Source organism: Anopheles maculipalpis, chromosome 2RL (assembly GCF_943734695.1).
Source record: "Anopheles maculipalpis chromosome 2RL, idAnoMacuDA_375_x, whole genome shotgun sequence".
NCBI classification, from domain to species: domain Eukaryota; kingdom Metazoa; phylum Arthropoda; class Insecta; order Diptera; family Culicidae; genus Anopheles; species Anopheles maculipalpis.
The window spans coordinates 33109130-33131424 of record NC_064871.1 but is presented as its reverse complement, the minus strand read 5'-3'; the positions used below and the strand labels follow the sequence as shown (position 1 = coordinate 33131424).

General features: G+C 43.5%; 5 protein-coding genes across 5 annotated transcripts in view; 4 read left to right on the top strand and 1 right to left on the bottom strand.

Annotated features, from left to right (window-relative positions):
• The window catches only part of LOC126557318 (serine/threonine-protein kinase Pink1, mitochondrial), a 251977-nt gene that overhangs the window by 45312 nt on the left and 184370 nt on the right, over positions 1-22295 (top strand). The gene's annotated exons all lie outside the window — the stretch shown is intronic.
• On the top strand, positions 11341-11652 carry LOC126559535 (molybdopterin synthase sulfur carrier subunit). Its single transcript, XM_050215704.1, has one exon. It carries the CDS (start codon positions 11377-11379, stop codon positions 11650-11652), a length of 276 nt encoding a protein of 91 aa, XP_050071661.1. The 5' UTR covers positions 11341-11376.
• Positions 11667-12188, top strand: LOC126559308 (molybdopterin synthase catalytic subunit). Its single transcript, XM_050215444.1, has one exon. The coding sequence runs from the start codon at positions 11667-11669 to the stop codon at positions 12132-12134; it is 468 nt and encodes a 155-aa protein (XP_050071401.1). The 3' UTR covers positions 12135-12188.
• LOC126556946 (lateral signaling target protein 2 homolog) lies at positions 13223-16773 on the top strand. Its single transcript, XM_050212524.1, has 3 exons — positions 13223-13520; positions 14080-14536; positions 14610-16773. Exons 1-3 carry the CDS (start codon positions 13223-13225, stop codon positions 16771-16773), a joined length of 2919 nt encoding a protein of 972 aa, XP_050068481.1.
• On the bottom strand, positions 19581-22201 carry LOC126559739 (leucine-zipper-like transcriptional regulator 1 homolog). Its single transcript, XM_050215912.1, has 5 exons — positions 21617-22201; positions 21386-21546; positions 20833-21309; positions 20599-20756; positions 19581-20533 (listed from the first exon to the last, which is right to left on the bottom strand). The coding sequence occupies exons 1-5, from the start codon at positions 22184-22186 to the stop codon at positions 19593-19595; spliced, it is 2307 nt and encodes a 768-aa protein (XP_050071869.1). The 5' UTR covers positions 22187-22201; the 3' UTR covers positions 19581-19592.

Below are 22295 nucleotides of genomic sequence, written 5' to 3'. Positions count from 1 at the left end.
CGGACAGAGGAGGCGTGGTAGGCCCAGACTGAGGTGGGAGGATGGCGTGGAATCATCAGTCATCAAGGCCGGGATAATGGATTGGCGGACGACGGCGCGGGACCGTGAGCGGTTGTAGTAAGTAAGTAAGAGAGATGATTAAACGGGCTTAGACCTCTTAAACCACGTACTAAAGTGTCCTTTTTTTCTTCTCGAGAAACGTGCATATGTCTCGTAGTATGGATGTGTATGTAGAGGGCCAGGGGTCCAGTAATACGGACCAAAAGCGGTACCCGTCTTTCACAGCAAGAGTGGGATTCAAATCTCATCAGTTCTTTAACTCCCGTATTTGAACTGACTATCCGACTACTTGACATCAACGAGTTAGCCATTATCAATCGTAAGCCATTAGATAGTCGGCATGACCTAGCAGGTCGTGAAGAAAAAGCAGGATAGTTTGAAGTAAAAAGGTAATCCCCAACCAGGTCTTCATCGTGCGCTACAGAGAAGAGGCATTTTGGAGACTCGAATAATCTCTTACCATGCTTGGAAATATGACAAAGACCAACGTCAATTATCAGATCAAGAAGAATGGAGCGCCTTCAGGGTATCTATCAAGAATCCAAGAATAGAAAGATGACCATGCCTGTCTTCTCTTCATCCTGACTCTAGATAGAGTCATTCCAGTCTTGGAGGCGAAAACGGTGAACAATGTCTATAACTCAAACCAGATCCTAGCATGATGCAGACAAACATTGACTTGAAACTGTTACTTATATCACAAGCATGCTGATGATAAACTACGGTGCTGATGACAAAAAGCGCTTATCTGACTAAAACACAAATGTTCAAATAAGCGCAAGGGTGCTGGCTGCCAACCAGCAGTCGTACAGCCTGAGCAAACTACTTCACCCTTAACACCAGAAAAATTAGGACTTTATATGCAGTCTCATTTATAATACCAGTATTCACATAAGACTCTGTGTTATGGACTTTCCTCAAAATTTAAGTAATCTTCAGTTCGAAAGACAAAAGGATTCGCTTGGCTCTTGTGGACTTCCTGTCCTATCATGGGAATTGAACAGGAAGACCCAGTTCATAATAATGAAGTATCAAAGCATCACTGATGCATTCACCAACAATTCTAGAATGTATGATCGGCAAACGACATATTGAGGGTTTCATAAAGCGTCAAGTTCGTCATAAGACGCCATTGAAAGCATATTTGACTTAAAATATTAACATTCAGCAGGAATAAATTGTATCGATGTTGTGCTCAACAGAAAAATACAAATGCTGAATATTATGAAAATTGTTTTCTAAACAAAAAATGGACTGGCCGTCCCTCAAGAAATACAAAAAGATCCTACATTTTTATCCAACATCATCATCAGAAGACTATTTCTAGTACCCCCAAAGATATTATTGACATTATTTACCAAACAAATACCTCAACAATGGTGTTCGTTTATCTTTGCCATCATATAAAACTGGCGCAAATATCTCATTGTTTCTTTATCGTCTTTCACCAAACATCCGGCTAATCTTTCACCCTGCTAAACACGGCCCGCAGTAATCTGTCATTTGATGATCGTCGAATGACCAATTTTCGTATGAAAAAACGTTCGGTCAATATTTACCTTACGTGGTGCCAACACACTGCTGACGAACGATGATACATGGCGAACAAAAATCGATTGCCAAACTACGTATCGAATAGCTTGTCGTCTGTTTAAGCAGCACACGGACAAATCATCGAAACGTAAACACACATGAACTTGAAGAAGAAAATAAAACGTTCGCAAACAGCAACGCATACAAAAACAAAAAAACATGAGACCGTGATGGAATCGATGGAGTTGTAGCGCATGACCTAGAGACTGCACAGATGCCCCAAAACGCTTGAGATGTTGGCTGATCGTTGCTAGCTTATGAGCCGTACAAAGCAGTAATTGTGCCAATCGTAAAAAAAACATCACAACCATGAGTATTTTGAGTCGTATCCGTGGCTAAAGCGTAATCCATAAATGTAGTGCGATATTAAACGCACGGCGTATGCGCTATCTGGCTACCAACCCTCCCTTCAAGTACATATAAAAAAAGAAGCGCCACTCGTCAGCCGTGAACAATGGCACCATGCCACACTGCAGTGCATAAATGTTTCCATATTTATTTCAAAGTTACAGCGCACGAAAGCGTAAACTTAACAAATGGGATAATTATTATAAACTCATGAACAAACAAAAGTTGTTTCTGAAGGGCATTAAACACCACATAAATATTGTAACAAACAATTTAATTCAAATATGGTTGGTAACATAATACATTAACACTTTTTGGCTTTATATAACTGTACTTTATTAACTGCACAGCACAGGAAAACACTCTCCTCATCAAAATGTGTTGGCATTTAAGCCAAACATTAAAAATAAAGAAGAAAAAACAAACAACTCATCAACATCCTGGACACCCCGTTACGGGTGACACGATTTTTTGTGTTCGTTTATTTTCTATGTTTATCAAACAATTACGCTATGCAGTGTAGGTTTAAACATTTGTAAGTACCAGCAATGGCCCAGCGGCTTGATGGGTGTATTACTTTGGGTACGCAAAGCGCTAACCATTTGCTACCGGCGGAAGCAGACACACGTTGGGTGTGCAAACTTGTCAACGAGGAAATAAGTAAATGTAATCGAATGGTTAAAAAAGAAACCCCCTCATACAGCAAACAACCTTTGAGGGCAGGGGTTTCCAAACTTTTCGGTTTCGTTGTCTTTAATATTTTTGTTGCGAAGAATTTCTGTTAAATACAACAGGTGGTCAAGTAAAATATTTTCAACGATGTTGGCAATGGTAATTAACTTCTCCGGAAATTATATGAGCCTTTTTATTTCAATCCTTAAATCTAAGCGGCGAATATAGTCTCAGAGACTCATAGACTCTATAAATAAACGAAAACAGTCTTCGAATTTTGCCCCTACAATTCTATAGGCTGTTCAAATTGCAATAAGGGGTTTCAATCTACTACAGACAAGTCGGACAACCCATAACTTGAGTGATCGAAAGCTTAAATGTTTAATACTTTTCCTGCATATTTTTGTCCAACCTAGAATATTTAGAAATCCATGAATTACAGAATATCGCGCAGAGACCCCTGCTGTAGGGTAATTAAACAAGTAAACTTTGCGTTTTATCTTATCACTAATCCCTGCACACGACACTCTGTTTAAAATATTTTTTTTGCCCCAAGACCACACCAGGAGGACCTTGGAAAGACTCGGCTTCTTTTGTCAATTCCCTCCTCTACGGGATATATCGATCAGGCCATTACGGTCCCACCCAAAACGCACGTAGATTGGCACCAGACATGCAACTCCACTCATCGAAACCATTGCTGTCTCAACGTGTATGGTGTGGTAGTTGTTTAGAAGGTGACACCACATCGGTAGCAGCAGATAATTGTTTCGGCTACTGGATTTCAGATTATCGGATTATGCAGGTCACCGGCGTCGTCGATTCTCGTTTGAAATGCAAATGGGTCATGGAGCGTTGGGAAACCGGAGTTTTAGTTTGGTTCGGTTACCCTCCATCCTGTTCGCCGCCAAGCGGGAGGCCACTGGATCGAGAACGATTCCGGTGAGTCCTGGTTGGTTGGTTGCTTGGTTTTGTGGGGTAGCATCTAAAAATATTATTATGTGCTCCTCCGTCAAGAATAACCATCGTGCAAGAATGTTCTAAGCAACAACACCACATGGGTACAAACAAAAATACGGTCAAACAAACCTTCCCAGCGTTCTTACACAAGCCGTCTCGCATGCAGATAAAAGGGATTCTTCGTGGCATAACAATAACTATCACTTTATTGTCGCAACACACGGAGCGTAAAATACGAGCAGCTTTTTTTATTATTTGTCGCCTAAAATGGTAATGTTGCCAACCTGTAAGGGAAGATTCGTTGTAAGATTTCGGGCGCCATTTATGAGAAGAATTTTGCCTTCATAATGCTACAATCTGCCAACGAGTTGTTGGTATTTGCTAATCGGTTTGTTCCGTGTTCCGAAACACTCGTTCGCTCCCATACCGATGGTGTTTGCCGGAGCGTTGGCGTTGGCCAAACTAAATAAACCAACGATAATTCAAGATGATTATGACACCAGCAAAGATAATAATAAGCTTCTAAATGTATGCAAAACAAAAGTTCAACTATCGCCACCGTTTTACGCGGTGAATGCAGACCGTAAAATTGGCTCCTTTTTGAATACGACTGCGTCCTTTGCTTGCAATTATTTTACCGATACGGACAAGTTCGGACAGCTCTGTGCTACTCGCAGCAAGAAAGATAATCCCGGCGTTCGTGTTATTATTTTTATGTATCATTTCATGGAGCTTAATTAGCATTAATGAAGCAATATTTAATAATCTAATGAGCATTACGGTTACGTGTACATCGAATTACGTACTTAAGCGATTACGTCTTTCTTAAGTCAATTAAACATTTTTAAACCACACAAAAAAAAACGTTCAAAAACTGGAAACATACATGCACCGCGCACAGACCTTCCTCAAGTGGACGCTCCTAGCACGCCAACAAACTTTTGCCCATTAAATCCAACTCGGCAAAAAAAAACCGGCAACTTTAAGCCAACTCACTTCAAGGGTGGAAATTAGTGTACTTCCCCAACAATCGTTTGGGGTTGTGTCGTGTTTTTACGTCACCAGGGAAATGGCCCGGTCAAATATTACTCATCCACACTTGTCGCGTGTCCTGCCCACCATTTGTGCGTCCTTCGAAGATAGTTGCCTTGCGGTACATAGTTGTCAAAATTAATCGTAGCACTTCCATCGACCAAGTTCCTCCACCAAGTCCTGCTGTTGTGGAAGGAAATCAGACGACAAAAATAGGCAGGCGAATGAATCGTGCTTACGTCATTTGTTTGTTGCGTTTAATATTCACTTTGACTTACTTCCGCTTACGTGGCCTTTTTTTTTGTTGTTGTTTTGATCCTTAGTGTCCTACTTCCGTCCTCGTTCCAACTTCCAACGAGAGTTCCTGAAACTTATGCTATGACTTTGTGTCCTATCAACAACATCAGATCGCGAATACTATTTCATTGATGTAGGTTACGGTGAATGAAACTAAACAAACCTTCCGGATTCCCCGGGGGGATCCGATACTGCAGCCTTGTTTGGACGCTCTGCCGATAGTGAGCGAGGCATTGTTGTGTGTGGGCCGGGAAGATTTGCATATGTGGTTCGTAAACCAAACAGAAATGACCAACTTCAAACGTGACCGGGAAGCACAGGGAATATTCCACAATAAAAATGACACATAAAATGGCACATGATATATGTAGTGTTGTTTTGTCATCCTGTGGCGCAATATGTTTATACCCTTCAGGTGCCTTATCCAGATACTCAAAAGCCTTGTCCCTAACGCACATTCCAACTCGCGTAGCTCGTTCCTCGCTTTCGTGCTGCTAAGCTGTTGTAAAAATATACCCAAAACGCACTCTTTTTTATCATTCTAATGGTAAATTGACGTGCACAGCCATGCAAATGGTTGTTCCAACAGTTTGGCCTCATTTGGGCTGTTTACTTCCTCGAGCAGGTAGGAAGTGGATCGATTGATTGGGAAGTAGAAAAGCAACATGAAAAATGTCATTATCGTTCCATCTATTTTTCTACAAAGTTTTGGACTAGTGGACACTAAGACTCCAACGGTTAGGACGCAGAATTTTGGGTGACCTTTCTGCGTCGTAATAGTTCGGGGATAAGGCTGTATATGATCAATAGGGCGATAGTACTACTGCTAATGGATTAAGCGCTGGCACCATGTCAAATTGCGGTCCTTTTCGTATCGGAATGTCGCAACGCAAGGGCTGAAAATCCAGCTGTATTTCCTGTTTAGTACGAAGTCAGCTACAATCGCGAGCATTAGTCTAGAAAGAGCGAGGAGAGAGGCCATTCAGGCCACAACACCCTTAAACTGTGGAAATGATTTTAAACAATGGCTTTCCTCATGGTCAGAGACACACTAATAAATGAGACACAACTAATTGTACGACTGTAGAGAATTTATATCCACTAGTAATCCGTAAATACTCCCTTAATGAGAAATGTTTCCCCAACCAACCGTCCAAACGTTATCGTAAACTTTAAACAACCAACCAATGCCCTGTGCAAAAGAATTGACCAGTTATCCCATCATCAAGGGCAATCAAACACGGAACGCGTTGCAGTTTTCATGAGCATCGATTTTCCTTCCCCTTGCGGCGACTTGCTGCAAATTAGACGGTACGGTACGGCAGGAATTCGACGTTATGTCCCTGGAGAGCGACTTGTCACACCAAATTGACATTCACGTGCCATTGTATAAGGGCGAAGGGTTGTTCGGAGATGGCCAATCATAATAACGTTGCGTATGTTTTGAACCACCGTCCCGGGTATGAGAGAGGTCATCGTCATCTGAAGCGCTGTTGTGCGGTCCTCGTTAGCAGTGGAGTAGATTTAACGCAGTAGCGAGCTACCACATTAGCTATTAATTCTTGCCAGACACGTAACAGAGGCGATGCTATAAGAGTCGAAATAGTTGGCTTTCTTCACCGTGAGCGTTATCATTTGTGACATTGCAGACCAAACGGAATGTTTGCTTATGTTGGATTATTTTGAGGGGAAAGGCTGATTCTATACGAAAATACAATTCGTTGATGATATGCCGAGGAAAAGTTGTCTTTTTTCCCAAGAATTTTCTAGCGATTTGCCTGCGGCGCCTTGAGTCTCTGCGTGCCGACGACAAGGGTGACTACCGAAGACGTTCACATGAGGAAATGACATCATAATCTAGCACTTCGGAGTTGGAAAATTGTTGAGCCATCGCACCGGTCTCATCAACACTGCATGACCAACCGCTCACCCGCCGCTCGTGTTTTCCTGAGCAATGCACGGGGAATCAAACGGAAGGATCAGAACTGTCGTTCCGATGCCACATACAGCGCGAGCAAATAGAGGCACACACACACACGCGCAGGGAAAGTTTTGTGGTGAACTTTGCGGACGCCATAATCACCAACGCCCATCCCACCACCACCACCCGAAATGGCAACTTCAACGTGACTGCACGCGATATCTAAACCTAGACTTGCTGACGATTTTCTTTCAACCCTACCGGGCCTTCTCTTCGCACTATACATTGTCCTTTCTTTATGCCCTTTCCGGCCGCTGAACGTTAGAAAGACATAGGCCCCTCAGCAAGAGGAATTTTTATAATTAACAAAACAAACGCACGGGGCTAACAACAAACAAAAAAAATTGGCGAAGCAGCAAACGAAGGAGCCGCACGTATCGGGCAAGGCTAGTAAAGGCTCTCTATAATAAGTTTATTGCCGTCCCACGATACAACTTCGTTGCCACCCCCCCACCATCTGGGCCGGGTTGAATGTAAAATGATGGTACCGTACGTATTTTTCAAAAAATCCCCATCCTCATTTACCGGCTCCCCGACATCGTGCGCACATTAAGTTGCCACTTTTAATTGTTTTTGTGTGAAAATGTGATTCCAGACCATGCAGTTGGAATGGCAAAGCGAACGATTGGTGGGACGGGTACACGAGAAGGGATCGTTCGTTTTTCCTTGACAGTTCTGAAGGCGCAGAACATTGAGAAGCATCTCACCCGTAAAAAAAACCTGTTGAAAACTCTGTTCCAGCGTGAGCTGAATTGGCTTGTACCATTAACTATCAATCGCTGGTATTTAACGTGATTCGGCACGATTGATTGGTGTCAATTATCTGTTTGATATTGCTAAATTTAGTTTTTGTGCGCTGCGACTAATGGCAGCGGTTGGTGAAATAGAAGGAAAAAAAACTTTCAAATTGCATTAATTTAAGGCGGAAGAGGTTGCTAATTGATGATGATTAATGGTTGCTTCAAAAGCAACAGTTTCGAAAATACAATACTAGCAAGGAAGGATTTTTATAAATATTTTCTAATATTTTTTTAGATATAATTATCTTTATTGGAATTATAGGTGTAGTAGTCCATGTATACTGCACAAAATGGACAAATAAAAAGTTTTTTATGTGCTGATTGTCTGGTAACCTCCTCATGACGTACCCAATCCAGTGAAAGAGTTTAGCCACATCGAAAGAGTTTTGTAGGTTGTATAGAACGATAGTTCTATACGAAGTTTTGATAGCGAAACCATGGAGGAACAGATGATATCTTCTTTTATCAGAGTCATATAATATTTTATTATATCAGCTAGATTATTTTATAGGAAATAAAACTGGCTTATATAATTTTAATTCACGTTATTTCATACAATCAAAGGATGTATTTTACAGAATCAGAGGCTTTTTTGGCTCTACAACCTCGAGAGGTATGGGACATGCCATTACTGGCTTTCCTAAGCTTCGTTTGGAAGTTCTGCCGTGTAAAGACTAGCGCCACCAACAACCACATCTCGGGAACCAGATCGCCACAGTGTATTTCCAGACTTATTTAAACCTCTCGAAATCTTCTTCTACTGCTTAGCTTAACGATCCTCCTTTAAGTCATGCCGACCAACGAAAATAGCTTATTAGGCTGTCGATACCACGTAGTTGGATAGTTAGTCTTTACTACGGGGGAATGGTCCAAATGGGATTGGAATCCCGATCTTGTCCTATGAAGACCGGCAGTCCACCCTCCACCACCGGTCCCGTCTAAACTTTAAAGGCCTTTCGACAGTAAAAAAAGCCTCGTAAATAGTGTACATTTTTCAGTTTTTGATATTATGAACTGATATTGTCTAGCAATACGGTCTGGCCGTTCTGCATGAATAAAAAAAACGGTTTTTTTTTCTTAAACATTTATCTGCAGAATTGGAGGGTTCACAAGACCACAATGCGCAGACAATGAGTCGTCGATTGTTACGCATCGGGAACTGCGGGTTGAGTCGAACATGTGCAAATTTGTTTTGTGACCTTATAACAACCTCGAAAGGTTAAGGATTGTCCTTCATAGGATCTCCGATCTGATTATACCCATATTATACCGGCTCGATCACCGCAGAATTTCGTAATGCAAATTCTACCACATATTAAACGCTTTTCGTTGCCATTTTTTCTTACTATGTGCATGTCTTGTATACAAACAAAAATGCCGGCTTAAAGATAACACTTATCAGCAAAATGCAAGATATTAGCTCACGAAAAAGCTAAACAGACTTACCTAGAGAAAACTCCTCCTCCTGGTGAAACGCCGCGGTCGATGTCGGCGTTAAGGTAATTAAGTTTTCTACCACGGGGAATGAAATTTTCAGCTCCAATTGTGATTTTCACTCTGCACACGGAGGACGACGAGTTGGTTCATAAGGTTTACGCGGGGCCCCCAACCGACTGGCACCGGGAATTTACCAAATTTTACACACAAACACTGAGCGAATTTTTAGCACCACCATCACACCACCGCCACAACTGTTTAGGATTGGAAAATGTGAGCAAACGAAAATTTAGCCATCATTTTTACACCATTTACTTCAATATTGTTCGCGATTGAGAAGGAAATGAAGGAAAATTTGTTGCTTCCCAGTTCCCCCCCCCCCCCTCACTCGCTAACTCGCACACCAACACACGCAAAAACAAACTGAGATTGCAGTCATTTCACTGCAGATTTACCGACCCGAATGTCCTCTCGCGAGCCTTTCCACATCCGCAGGAGAGAAGTGTCCTGTGGCACAGAGATGCTGGCAAACAAATACTCCAAAAATTAGACCGAAAAAAAGGAAATTTGTGTAACGAATGCGGACGGAAGAGGTATTTACCATGTAGTATGCGTAAATTTCGTGAAAAGTAACAGTGGGCTTGTTTTCACTATTCCTACCCATTCGGGCTGGTTGCTAGGATGGACAGGCACAGTTTACTTCGCCCTACAACACGCTCCTGCATTGGCGGAAGGCTATTTGTCAAAGTGTTCGTTGACTGACTGCAAATGCATGCATCCCTGCAGGACTAATTCGACTCGATCAAGATATAAAACAAACACCAACGAAGGTCACATACATAACGAACTGCCCTATGTATAATGGAAATGGTTGATTTAACTTTTTAAAGCTCTCTCTACCTTAAGGATACTATTTATTTTGTTAAACTGTCTGCCGGATTCTACTCTCTTTCGTGCTGTTCTGCGTTCTGCAGGATATTCTGTACTGTGTGCTCAAGAAATAGGGACAGGTGTGTGTAAAGGACACGCATCAACACACATACACGCAAACATACAGCCAAACGCATCACGCCAATGACCGTGCCCCTGGAATGGTGCGAGAAAGGATGCACGATTCGCCTTTCTCTTTATTCGTTCCTAACTTCACTGTTCGTACTAGTATGGCCAAACACGAACCACATGCACCGTGCACGATACGCATCGATTGGCGTACAATTTTAGTTTTTTTCTCGTGTGAAAGGACCCATTCGCCAAAAAAGTACACAGCCAACGCAAACGCAAAAATCAAACTTGCAGCATACACATTAACCTCACGATGCTCTTGGCCTTAGGCACTGGCAAACACTTGCCTGACATAGATCACCAATCAGTTAACAAGGAAGGAAAAACTAACAAACTAACAGGAACCAACCACCCTCCTGGCTGGTTGGTGAACGAACAACAGTCGGCGTGAGACACCGAACCACATGAACCGCATCGATCAGATGTTTACCGCGAACTGCTGGGAGCGCGAGAGCGGGCTATTGTTCCGCAGTCGTACATCGCACCGCGCGATGGGTTTGGGCCGGCGCATACGGAAAGGGCCGGTGGAAAGGGTATTTAAACCTGACCCTCCCGTCCACACGTCTTGCTCGTGCTATTTTTTCGCTATGCTTTTTCCCCATCTACATCGCCGGTGAGACTGACAGGCAAACAGTAAACAAAAATGAGAGAGAAGCACAACATGGGATGTCGAGAGAGAGAATGTAAAAAGTTTATGCGGGCGGGTTTAAGTGTCCGAACGATTTGCGTCATCACGAATGCATAGGGTTGCTTTATTCGCTCAAAATTATGAGAATGCAAGTATTTTACTTAGTTTTTAGTTTGTAATTGGTTTATAAAATCTCTTATTTATGAACTTGAATTGATGAATGATATATTGATAGTTAATATTGATGAAATTAGATAAAAAATCGATTGCAAAACATAATTCTGCATAAAAAACTTCTGTACGACGCTATATCGACATTGTCGACATTCGACATCAGCTGTTCTTATCAGCCCTGGTATACTGTCACGCAACGGGCCCTCATACGTGCAGGTGCTGCTTGCTTGCTTGGCATAGTTGCAGTGTTGTTTGTTTCGCCAAAACGGAAAGTTAATCGGTATGCATCGCATTCCTTGCTAAAATAATCTACATCGAACGGGACCAATACTATGAGCGCTTCAGATTCCGTGCGGGTGAAGCTGTTATTTTTCGCGAAATCTCGGGAACTAGCCGGTCTGTCCGGTACGGACGACTTTCTTGTGCCGCACTCCGTGATCAAGTGTTCCGAGCTGCTCGATCTGATCTGTAATCGGTTCAATCTGTCCCTGATTCGCAACAATGTTATACTAGCGCATAACGAGCAGTACTGTGCGGATCTAAGTGAAACCATACGCATTCGCAGCGGAGACGAGCTGGCCGTGATACCACCCATTTCGGGAGGATAGACAGACAATAGATCATGAATTATCTAAAGTTAACGTTTGATAAGCTGGACGTCGGGGCGCTGAACGATCAGGTGGCACACGAAAGCTGTGGAGCGGTTTCGCTGTTCGTGGGAACAACAAGAGATAACTTTGAGGGCAAAACCGTGGTACTGTTGCAGTACGAAGCGTACGAAGCGATGGCACTCAAAACGATGAACCTGCTGTGTGAGGAGGTTCGAGTCCGTTGGCCGGATGTGGTTAACATCGGGATACATCACCGGCTCGGTACGGTACCGGTAAAGGAAGCTTCCGTAGTGATTGCGATAAGCTCACCGCATCGGAAGTCTAGCCTTGAGGCCGTCCATTACACCATCGACGAGCTGAAGAAATCCGTCCCCGTGTGGAAGAAGGAGCTGTACGGCGATGGAGAGGGTAGCTCGGAGTGGAAAGAGAACAGCGAATGTACCTGGTCGAAGAAGCACAAGGACAACCATATACTGTAGTAGACTTGCTAGAGCAAATACTTTACATGCGTGCATGATCATATGCAATCATAGATTGCACAAGCGACAAGCAGAAGAATTTATAGCTAGTAAAACAAAAACAACTGGAACGGGTGGCATAATCAAGTGGTGCTTTCAATCAACTTCAGTGACATTGCCTATAGTTTTTTTTTCTAGATATTGATGCGTGCGAAAATAGCTGAGTCACGTTTAAAGTGTGTACTATACACATATTTTACCAAGCACGCTAAACGCTAATTATATGTATATCTTCATGATAGTAGTCGAAAGATAGATAACTTCCGCAAGCAATAGAACACAAAGTGTTTGAAGCCAACGAACAATGTATTATACAAATTTTATTTTTTGATTGTTATACAAATGTAAAGACAATATATCCTTATTGAGGAAATAAATCTGTTTCTAGTTGGTTGATGAAAAGGAAGACTTTTCTTTCCAAACGAGAGAAATCATGTTCACCATCATCTGCAAACTTTGGACTGTTCATTAGAAGCAGCTTATCTTATTTGAAATAATTTTATCGTTAAAATGCACGAATTTGCTAAAATATGAGCAATTTGAGGTAAATATTTCATCAAATTCGTTTTCTATTTACAATATTTCGAACAAATACAACAAAACAATCATTTCCTTAAACTATACAGTGTTGCCAAACTGAATGGACATTCCATCGCTGCAAACTTCAAATAAATATTCAACTTAAATTATGTAATTTTATTCGGAATATTTCTTTAACAATGTTTCACGTAACTTCAAAATTGTTTAAAACGCTCTTAACCAAATAATGTGCTAAAAAAAATAAATAAATACTTCAAAATAAAACCCAGACTAGGTCTGACTGCTGTCAAAGGTCATTTCAATATGGCGACCAAAAAAAATAGACGCATCACCAACGATACCCGACCTGGTTTTACAACACTTGATGGCGGTGATCGATTCAGCTGCATTGTCGTCGATGTTTGGTTCTGTTTTCTATTTTTGTGTACGCGTGAGAAAGTTTTCCCTCTAAACTCCGACAGCAGAGCGCGAGTGCATTTGCAGCTGTGTTTTTTGTTTTGTTTTTACACATGTCGATCGGGGTGAATTTGCGTGTGACGGGCCACACGTCAATCGGTGGCCGCAAGTACCAGGAGGACTGCTTTTCCGTCGCCTACCAGCAAACGGAGAATGACCAAAATCTGGAGTACGCGTACTTTGGCATTTACGACGGGCATGGCGGTGCGGAAGCGTCCCTCTTCGCCAAGGAGCATCTGATGAATACGATCGTGAGCCAGAAATTGTTCTGGTCGGAGAATGATGACGATGTGCTGAAATCGATACGCGAAGGCTACATCCAGACACACTATTCGATGTGGCGCGAGCAAGGTAAACAACGTAGTAGAAGGCACATACGACCAGCATTTCCTATCTGTGGGGGACTTTTTTTTTCTCTCCTACTTGTTCCATGGTGGTGGCCTTTCACTTGTGCATCTGCTAATGTGTGTTGGTATATCCATGAAGGCGTACAGTATTACAGTGCAAAAGGTCCAGCGCATTGCATCTGGGCAAGAATATAACTTCGCAAAAGTTTGTTGCTGATGCGGAAATTGACCTCATGTTTGCATTTTCATGAATTTTCGTGTTGTTTAATTTTCCCACTCATTTGTCCGCACACACAGGTTGACGTAAGCGCACTTGCTCACACGCACACACCTACCCCTTGATGCTTGACATACGCGAGCGTATTGCTATGTGCGTGTGTGTGTGCACAGAAATACACACAGCAGCTAATGTCAATCAAATTGGACATTTCAGCTGGTTTTATTATTATTTTGCATGTTTTTTTTTCTCATCTCGTTCGTCACTCTTTGGGCGGGAAATATCCCTAATAAGATTTCCATCTTCCCATTCGGTAACACAAATATGTTTCCATTCCGTTACATAGATAAGTGGCCCAAAACATCGTCTGGATTACCGAGCACGGCAGGAACGACGGCCAGCATTGCGTTTATAAGACGTGGAAAAATTTACATCGGTCACGTAGGCGATTCGGGCATTGTGCTGGGGTACCAGAATGATAAGGAATCGGCACACGACGGTCGCTGGGTTGCAACACCACTTACCGAAGATCATAAGCCGGAAAGTTACGCCGAAAAGATGCGTATTATGAGCTGCGGTGGTAAGGTTGTTACAAAGTCCGGGGTGCCTCGCGTGGTGTGGAATAGGCCACGCATTGGCCATAAGGGCCCTGTACGACGCAGTACACCTATAGACGAGATACCGTTTCTGGCGGTAGCACGAAGTTTGGGAGATTTGTGGAGTTACAATTCGGCGATGGATGAGTTCGTTGTAAGTCCCGTACCAGACGTGTCGGTCATAGAGATCGATCCAAAAAAGTACCGGTAAGTAAACGAGAGAGAAAAAGGATTCTTACAGATGCTTACAGAACCATAAAATGTGTTATCTCTTTCGCAGATGTCTCATATTCGGTACCGATGGTCTATGGAACGTAATGTCACCGAAAAACGCCGTCGACATTGTACGAAATGCGGAAATGGAAAACATTCGCATAGCGCTGGAAGGGGGCAATGAGTGGAAAAATCCAAGCAAGCTGTTAGTAAACGAAGCGCTCGAACGGTGGAGTCGAAGCAATATGAAAGCCGACAATACGTCCGTCGTTATCATCATGCTTGATCCCCCTGGACCGCCGAAGCGAGACGTGCTCAAGTCGGTTAAGGACAGCATCCAGCACGTAGCAACTAGTGATCCGCTAGCCACAGGCCAAGGTACAGTGGGAAGCAACATTATTCATCTATTCGACTGCATTACAAGGGGCGAGTCAATCCCGTCAATGCCGCAGATGGACAGTCTAAGGTACAGCAACAATGCACACCAGCTGCAGCACAGCTATCAGCATCACACCACAGAGGAATATTGTGATACCGACAGAAACCAGGAGGATTCCGTTCATCAACAATCGGAACACTTACAACAAATGGCACATATGCAAGCTGCTGCCAGTGATCAGTACATTAGTCCGGTCCTTCCATCTACCTCGTACCAAGATCAGGATCTATCCTCCTACACAGACAGCTTTGCCGAATCGTACAACACGTTGCTAAACCGGAGCTTTGAAAATACGGACCACTCTTACACGTCGCTTTTTCATCCAGTTACTGGACACGCTGATCTGGATGCTGCCGAGGATGCAACTGAAACTTACGGCAACAAAGCCACCATGGTAGAAAGTGATGGCACGCACGACGAAGACGATGCAACGATGTACGACTATTCAACGCTTTCGGCGGACGATGATAATACGATCATCCCGAATCAGTCCCGCGATTCCACGTACTCGCTAACTAATTTGCAAACTAAATCCGAACGATTGCGAGCTGAAATGTTGGAGTCTTGCAGTTCACCGGACACGTACTACCATCAGCAGCAATCTCGAGCGCAAGAGAGCACAGGGTACCAGCATACGGAAAATTTGGCCATCATCGAACACTTTCACAATTATCATCATCCTGCACCATCGCACGAGTACGAAGAGCACGCGAGGACTTCCCATTCCGAACCGATTGAGCACGTGTCCTCCCATCACAACTATCACCAGTACCACCAGATGGATCAGGTTGAAGAGCACCAATTTCAACATCATCATCACCATCATCATCATCACCAGCAACACTATCAAGATTATCAGATGGAACGGTACGATTATAGACATCATCCTAGTGAAGCAACGTGCAGCAAATATTCACCATCGCAGAAAGCTGAGCACGTAGAGGATGACGAGGAGGAAGAAATGGCAGAGGAAAGTGGTCCCAGCTCGGCTACTTCACCTCAACGTCAGATCATTTCCATTCATGGTCACCGAATCCAGATCAATGAGGTCTCTTCCTCATACGTTCCTCATACATCAAAGGCGCTTCTAACGCATACGGACACGGAAAGTACGGCCAGTAGTAGCAGGATGACCACCATCACAGACAGTGGCGATGATGAAAACAGTGCCTCCTCAACGACCTCGTCGACCGTAAAGCAGCTCGTCGTACCGGTGCTGGTAAAGCAACGGTCACGCAAACCACCGGGATCATCGCCGTCGGCCCGCGTTATAACGATCTTCTACGAAACGCGTAGTTCCAGCCGTCGTCGTCATTCAAGGGCGAATCGTAACCAACGCGCCGAATTGCAAACTTTCGGTGGTGCAATTGTAAAGCGTCGGAAAACGGTAATACGAGCCACCAACGCCACCATCACGAGTGTCGATAAAGGATCGCTGAACGATCATTCTGATCTTCATCATCCCACGACGGAAACGTTGGTAATGCGTAGAGCATTACGTTCGAATGGTGTTGTGAACGGTGGAGCCATACCAATCCCTACCAGCACTGGAGGAAAAGCTGCCAAGCTGGTGTTGAATGAGTTCGGTGTAAGCACGACCACACCGACTCGATGTTTAGCAACGCTGCACGCCAATCTTAAAGCTCCACCCGTAATAAGTCGAAATGGTTGCAGCACCAGACGACGCATGAGGCTTGACGAGGAGGAAGCGGTGCAACGTCAAGAAGCAACATTGCAACTGTTGCAAGCAGGATCTACAAAGCGGGCGAAACAATTGCGGCGTGCACAATGACCAAAGGTGGTGGCATGTAAGGAGCAAAAACCCAGCAATATAGGTGTATAGTTTTTGGCTTAATGGTAAGTAGCAATAGCAGCGGTAGTAGCGGTAGTACTAGTAGTTAGGAAAAGCTACAGACACAGAAACAGAAGACAGAGGAAGAAAAGGGCTGTGAGCAATAATCGTTTTTCGTACATGAAATTCATCTTCTCATTTAGCACAAAGGGTATAATCCTCTAAAGCTTACACACAAAGTTTTTGAGGTATTGCCTTTTTCCTTTTTTAATTTCTCATTCAATTTATTACAAAACAATTGCATTATATTATAGCACAAACAAACGCTTTTGTTTTGGATAGGCCTTTTTAAACATTCAAATTAGTTTCAATTGTTTTTTTTCTATTTTAACACATTATCATTCACATTTTCACATCCTACTACCACCTACCCGTGTATTTTTCGCATATTTATGTTTTCAATAACATTTCACGTAGTCGAGCTATCCACTTGAACGATTTGGAATGCTTAATATAGATGATACAGATTTATGAAAACAAAAATAAATGGAAAAAGATTTTTAAACTATCATCTAAATGTTATTTGTACCCGGGTAGGTGATAAGGGTGTACTTTTGGTCATTGAAACGTAGGTTAATTAACCTTGCAATACCGTCTCATCGATGATCGCATTTCAATCATTTTATTCACCTTTTTCTTCATCATTAGTATATAATAATCAAGTTTTTTTTTTTTCGTCATCATCAGTTAATCCGATTTGTTTTCTACATGCATAAAGCGTTGTTTTTTTTTTTGGTTTTATCGTTCTAAACAAAGGGTGTGTTAGAAAAGGTGTATTAGTTGTGCGTGTGTGTAGGTGTTTATAGTATATCTAGGTTAGGATGAATGTAGTTCTACATTTTTTTTGCGAGAGCCCAACCGTGAAATTTTAGTATGTACAACGGTGGAAAAAAAGCATTAAACTAAGCGTTACAACGTGTTGTAGGCAGGACGGAATATAATAGTGTTTCCCTCTATATCGTATCGTAAAACTAAACACAAAAGTTCAAAGCCGCAGAGATATATAGGTTTGCATGGCATGTGTGCAACATTAGGCCAAAGTAGAGTCGAGATACCGTACGTTCAAAAAGTGCCTGGGACTCGTGTGGGATAGGTAGTGTTTCTCAGAGTCACTTACACTCGCCAGTCGTTTTAGAATATCTCCCGATTTCATGTATGTTGTGAGTATAAATTTAAGTGTTCTCTTTTGCATGCTTTTTTGTGTATTGTGTGCACCTGTAACCTCAGCTGCAATGGATAGGCTAACAAATCTCGTTTAACATTTTGGAAGAGCACATCAGTCATGTTTTAGATGAAATTTGTTTATAGATCGATTCAAGACGACGGCTTCGAACAAATGGTCACAAGTGCAAAAGGCACACCACCAAGCAAAAACACATAATTGTACAGATTTTAGCTAATAATAATTATTTCTCATTTATCAAAAGGCAAGGGCATAGAGAAAGTGTCTAGTGTTTTATCCAAGAATATTTTTGTCTAAATAATAAGGTGTTTTTTTTTTTTGCTGTTTGTTTCTACATTCTATTGCGAGGAAATAAATATTTTGAAACTATACATATGTGTTTGTCGACAGTTTATTGGCAATGATTTTAGGATCAGAGCAAGATGGCTGTATCATAAGTACATGGACATGTACAGCAATGGGAAACAGCGTAGAAATGGAGTTATATGATGTATACAAATAAGTTCAAGGAGCTTTGAAATCTTCTTTGTTTCCAACCTTGGAGAAACGATATCATGCAATGTACCAATTTGATTATTAAGAACAAATGAACATCGGGGGTTATCAAACGCCCCCGGCTGGTAGTATGCTCCGTGTCCGGGCGGCTTAAGGGCATGGACCAGGAGATAGTTGGAAACTATCAGAGAGTATTCTGAAACGTGATATCTACCACTGATTAGATCTTCACCATGCGGCAGATCTTGGAGAAGATGGCGGAGCTCCACGCTTTCCTTCTCTTCATCGACTTTAAGGCCGCATACGATAGCATAGCCCCAGAGATAAACTGTACGAAGCAGTCCCGGCCAAACTTACCAGACTAGTACGAATGACAATGACCAACGTCACATCCCAGGTGACGGTGGATGAAAAACTCTCGGGTCCCTTTGTTTCCACTGAGGGTCCTCGCGAAGGCGATGGGCTAGTCTATCTACTCTTCAACTTAGCGCTTGAGAGGGCCATCCGCGGCTTGGAGGTGGAATCTTCGTGGACCATCTTTAATGTTGAGATAAGCGCTAGGGTGCTAACTATCAACCGATCTTTCTAATGTCTGAGGAAACTGTTTTACTCAAAATAACTGTAACGACGATCGAAGTTTAGACTCACGAATTAGACTAACCAGATTCCGTTGGACGTGTCATGCTATTAGAATGGCACCGGACGACCCAGCCCGCAACGTCTTTTTAGGTTGTCCACATGGACAGAGGAGGGGTGGTAGGCCCAAGTTGATATGGTGCGAGGGGAGGTGTATGCCTCCACCAGAAAGGTCGCTTGATAATGAACTGGCAGTAGTTTAGAGCCTGATGAATAAGTAAGTAAAGCTCATCGTCGTTCTGCTTGCAATCCATCCTCACAGTACCGTGCAAATGATGAAAGATTGACACCATTCCGTGCTGTTTAGAACCACCAATATAGACTTTATTTATATAATTAACATCGATAAAACGTACATCTGTGCAACGTTTGCAATAAATTACTTCCACTGGCATCTAACTCCGTAAAACCCTGCTCCCTCCTCTGCTCAATCCATCTCTCCTGCTCAAATATCATTGTACTGGCTAATGAATGTATCATGAATGCGCTGCTTATTTTCCACCTTCATATCCGCAATCGCCATTATTACGTCCAGCAACAGTTCCCGCGACAGATCCTGCATCTTCGGTAGCTTTGCCACCTGGCTAAAGTTGTGCACCACCATCTTGAGCGCATAGTTCTTAATGTCCAGCACGTTCATCTTGTCCGACGCTTCCAGTATCTGCAGCACATTATCGTACGTGATGTTATTTTCCAGATTGTGCTTACAGAACGCTTGCAGCCGATTGTTGGCGAACCCGTAAAAGCAGGGCGCCTGAAATAGGTAGAGCGAATCTTCCGGCGGCATCTTGGTGTCGCCGTAGTAGATGTACCGCAGTAAGGAATCGAACGCTTCGAGCGAAGGTGAAATGTCCCCGATCTGTATGTTAACCGTATTGTCCGCCGGCATAAACGAACGGAACATCGCCTGGAAGTAGGTGCAGCGTGCGGCCAGTATCGATTTGTGGGCCGGTATGATTTTTTCCTCCAGCACCAGATTTATGTCGCAGAACTCTTTTCCGCCTGATTTGAGAAATACGGCCATATCACTTTCCAGTGTTGTTCCGATCGTTTTGTCGTACTTCATGTCGGTGGTGTTTTTGCTGGGGTTGAGCCGTTTGCGTACAATCTCCACTATTAGTGGTTTGTCGAGGGCAGCAAATTCGGCCGACATCACGATGCTGTAGAAGTGATCTTCCTTTACGATAAACCCGAGACAGTAGTCTTTGATGAGCGTTAGGCCCATCCGGTCCGCATTGTACAGCGCATCGAGTACGTTCGATTTGGAGATCTTAAACTCGAGATACTGTACGCAGAGCTGCTCTAGGCGAGGAATGTTGAACTGTACCGCTAGCTGGTACACATCCATCATGATGAGTACGAGCTTGTGGCTGAAGGGGTCTTTAACTGTGAAGAGGAGAAAATTAGTAGTATCTTTTGCAGTTCCTTTCCAATCTCCGTTTCTTGCTTACAAACAATACGATCGGTGTAGATGTAATTAAGCACTATCTCGAACGCCTCCGACTGGGCATCTGGCAGTTGAACTTCGAGAATGGGTTGTTCTGCCAGCGGTACGTCCGTCGTGCCAAAGAGTTTTTCAAAATGCAAATTTCTTGCATCACGTGCGGCCCTGCAAATGTAAAAATTAGAACAGATAATTATCACCATTTTACAGTAAAAACAAAGATACGAAAAATTCAACTTACAATATCTTAGACCGTAAAAATTGCGAACGCGCCACAATCATAGCGATATGAGCCGAAATTTTAACTTCCTCCGTACCGACGATAAACTGTACGTCACAGAACTGGCGATTCTGTAGAAACTTTCCAAAATCATCGTGCAACGTGCACTTGGGATAGCTCGAGAACTGGAACCGGTACGTATCGCCGCTGCGTACATTATTATCGATCGTGCCACCAAAGATGTACATCGCATCACCGATGACGGCCGCTGCATGGAAAAGGCGACCGCTGGGGATTTGTGATTCCGGTGCAGGAGTTACGGTCGACCATATTTGGCTGTCCAGATCGTAACAGTGAAGATCGTTGGGAAGGGTCGAATCGGCCGCACCACCAAACACATACAGGAATCGATCGTGATGTACCATCGTGTGGCCATAGCGTCGTGCCGGGGGTGGTGGCGCACCACGCAGAATATGCTCCGTAGATATTCGTCGCCAGCTGAAAGAGTAAGGACACGGCAGCGCTCGTGGAAATGTAATATTTTCAATAGTAGAACCCCATTCAGCACACTTACGTTTTATCTTTAAAATTAAACTGAAACAGTGTGTTGGTAATCTGCAGACCACTTTGTCCGGAAAACACGTACATGCAGCCACGAGCAACGGCAACAGGAAAATTGCAACATGTCGGCGGACGGTCACCCTTCTGTTCCACTTCCTCCCATTGATGATCGCCCTGAAAATGGTAAACGAATGATTAAACGGTTGGATCGAGGTTATTTAGCCTCATCAGGAGCCTTACATACCGTCAACCGTATTGTCCACATATCGTTCAGCCGGGCGTTTCCATCGTACCCAGCATAGATCCACAGCTTACCATCATACACAGCGGCACCGTGTGCACTGCGCGCTACCGGCGTACGGCCAATAAACTTCCACTCCGTCCACTGACCATTTTGAAAGTTGTACTCAAACAGATCGTTCTTGTTGGTAAGGTTCGAGTTCGAGTGAATGTCCCCTGTGTATCCACCGAACACAAACATCGACGTACCGTGGACGACCGCCGAATGATGGTACCGCGGTGCTGGTGGCGTACCGGTAGCAAATGCACGGCCCCACGATTTATCCTTCACGCCAAACCGTATCAGATCGTTCAGCATGTTTTTGCCATTGTCCCCACCGAACACGTAGATCGCTTCCTTGTACGCCACCACCGTATGCTTCGAACGTCGTGCACCGACAAATTCATCACAATCACTTTCCCGTTTCCACTTGTTGGCCGTGTTCGAGATGGGCACGTTGGCCGATATTTGCGTGCTGGACGAGGTGCTGGTGCTGCCGATCGAGGCCGACGAAACGAAGCGACCGGTGGACATGGTTGCCGTCACAGTTTGGTGGACAGGCCAACCGGACGGGGAAAGAAGGTTTTATCCGTTGCTTTGTTTGGCCGTGTTTGGGGAGATCACAACAAATCGATATTTCGCT

Coding starts and splice junctions, on each gene's coding strand:
- LOC126559535 (XM_050215704.1), top strand. CDS start 11,377: ATGAGCGCTTCAGATTCCGTGCGGGTGAAGCTGTTATTTTTCGCGAAA.
- LOC126559308 (XM_050215444.1), top strand. CDS start 11,667: ATGAATTATCTAAAGTTAACGTTTGATAAGCTGGACGTCGGGGCGCTG.
- LOC126556946 (XM_050212524.1), top strand. CDS start 13,223: ATGTCGATCGGGGTGAATTTGCGTGTGACGGGCCACACGTCAATCGGT. Junction 13,521..14,079: donor TTCGATGTGGCGCGAGCAAG/GTAAACAACGTA, acceptor TCCGTTACATAG/ATAAGTGGCCCAAAACATCG. Junction 14,537..14,609: donor ATCGATCCAAAAAAGTACCG/GTAAGTAAACGA, acceptor TCTCTTTCGCAG/ATGTCTCATATTCGGTACCG.
- LOC126559739 (XM_050215912.1), bottom strand. CDS start 22,186: ATGTCCACCGGTCGCTTCGTTTCGTCGGCCTCGATCGGCAGCACCAGC. Junction 20,757..20,832: donor TTTTTACGGTCTAAGATATT/GTAAGTTGAATT, acceptor TTACATTTGCAG/GGCCGCACGTGATGCAAGAA. Junction 20,534..20,598: donor CTACACCGATCGTATTGTTT/GTAAGCAAGAAA, acceptor TCCTCTTCACAG/TTAAAGACCCCTTCAGCCAC.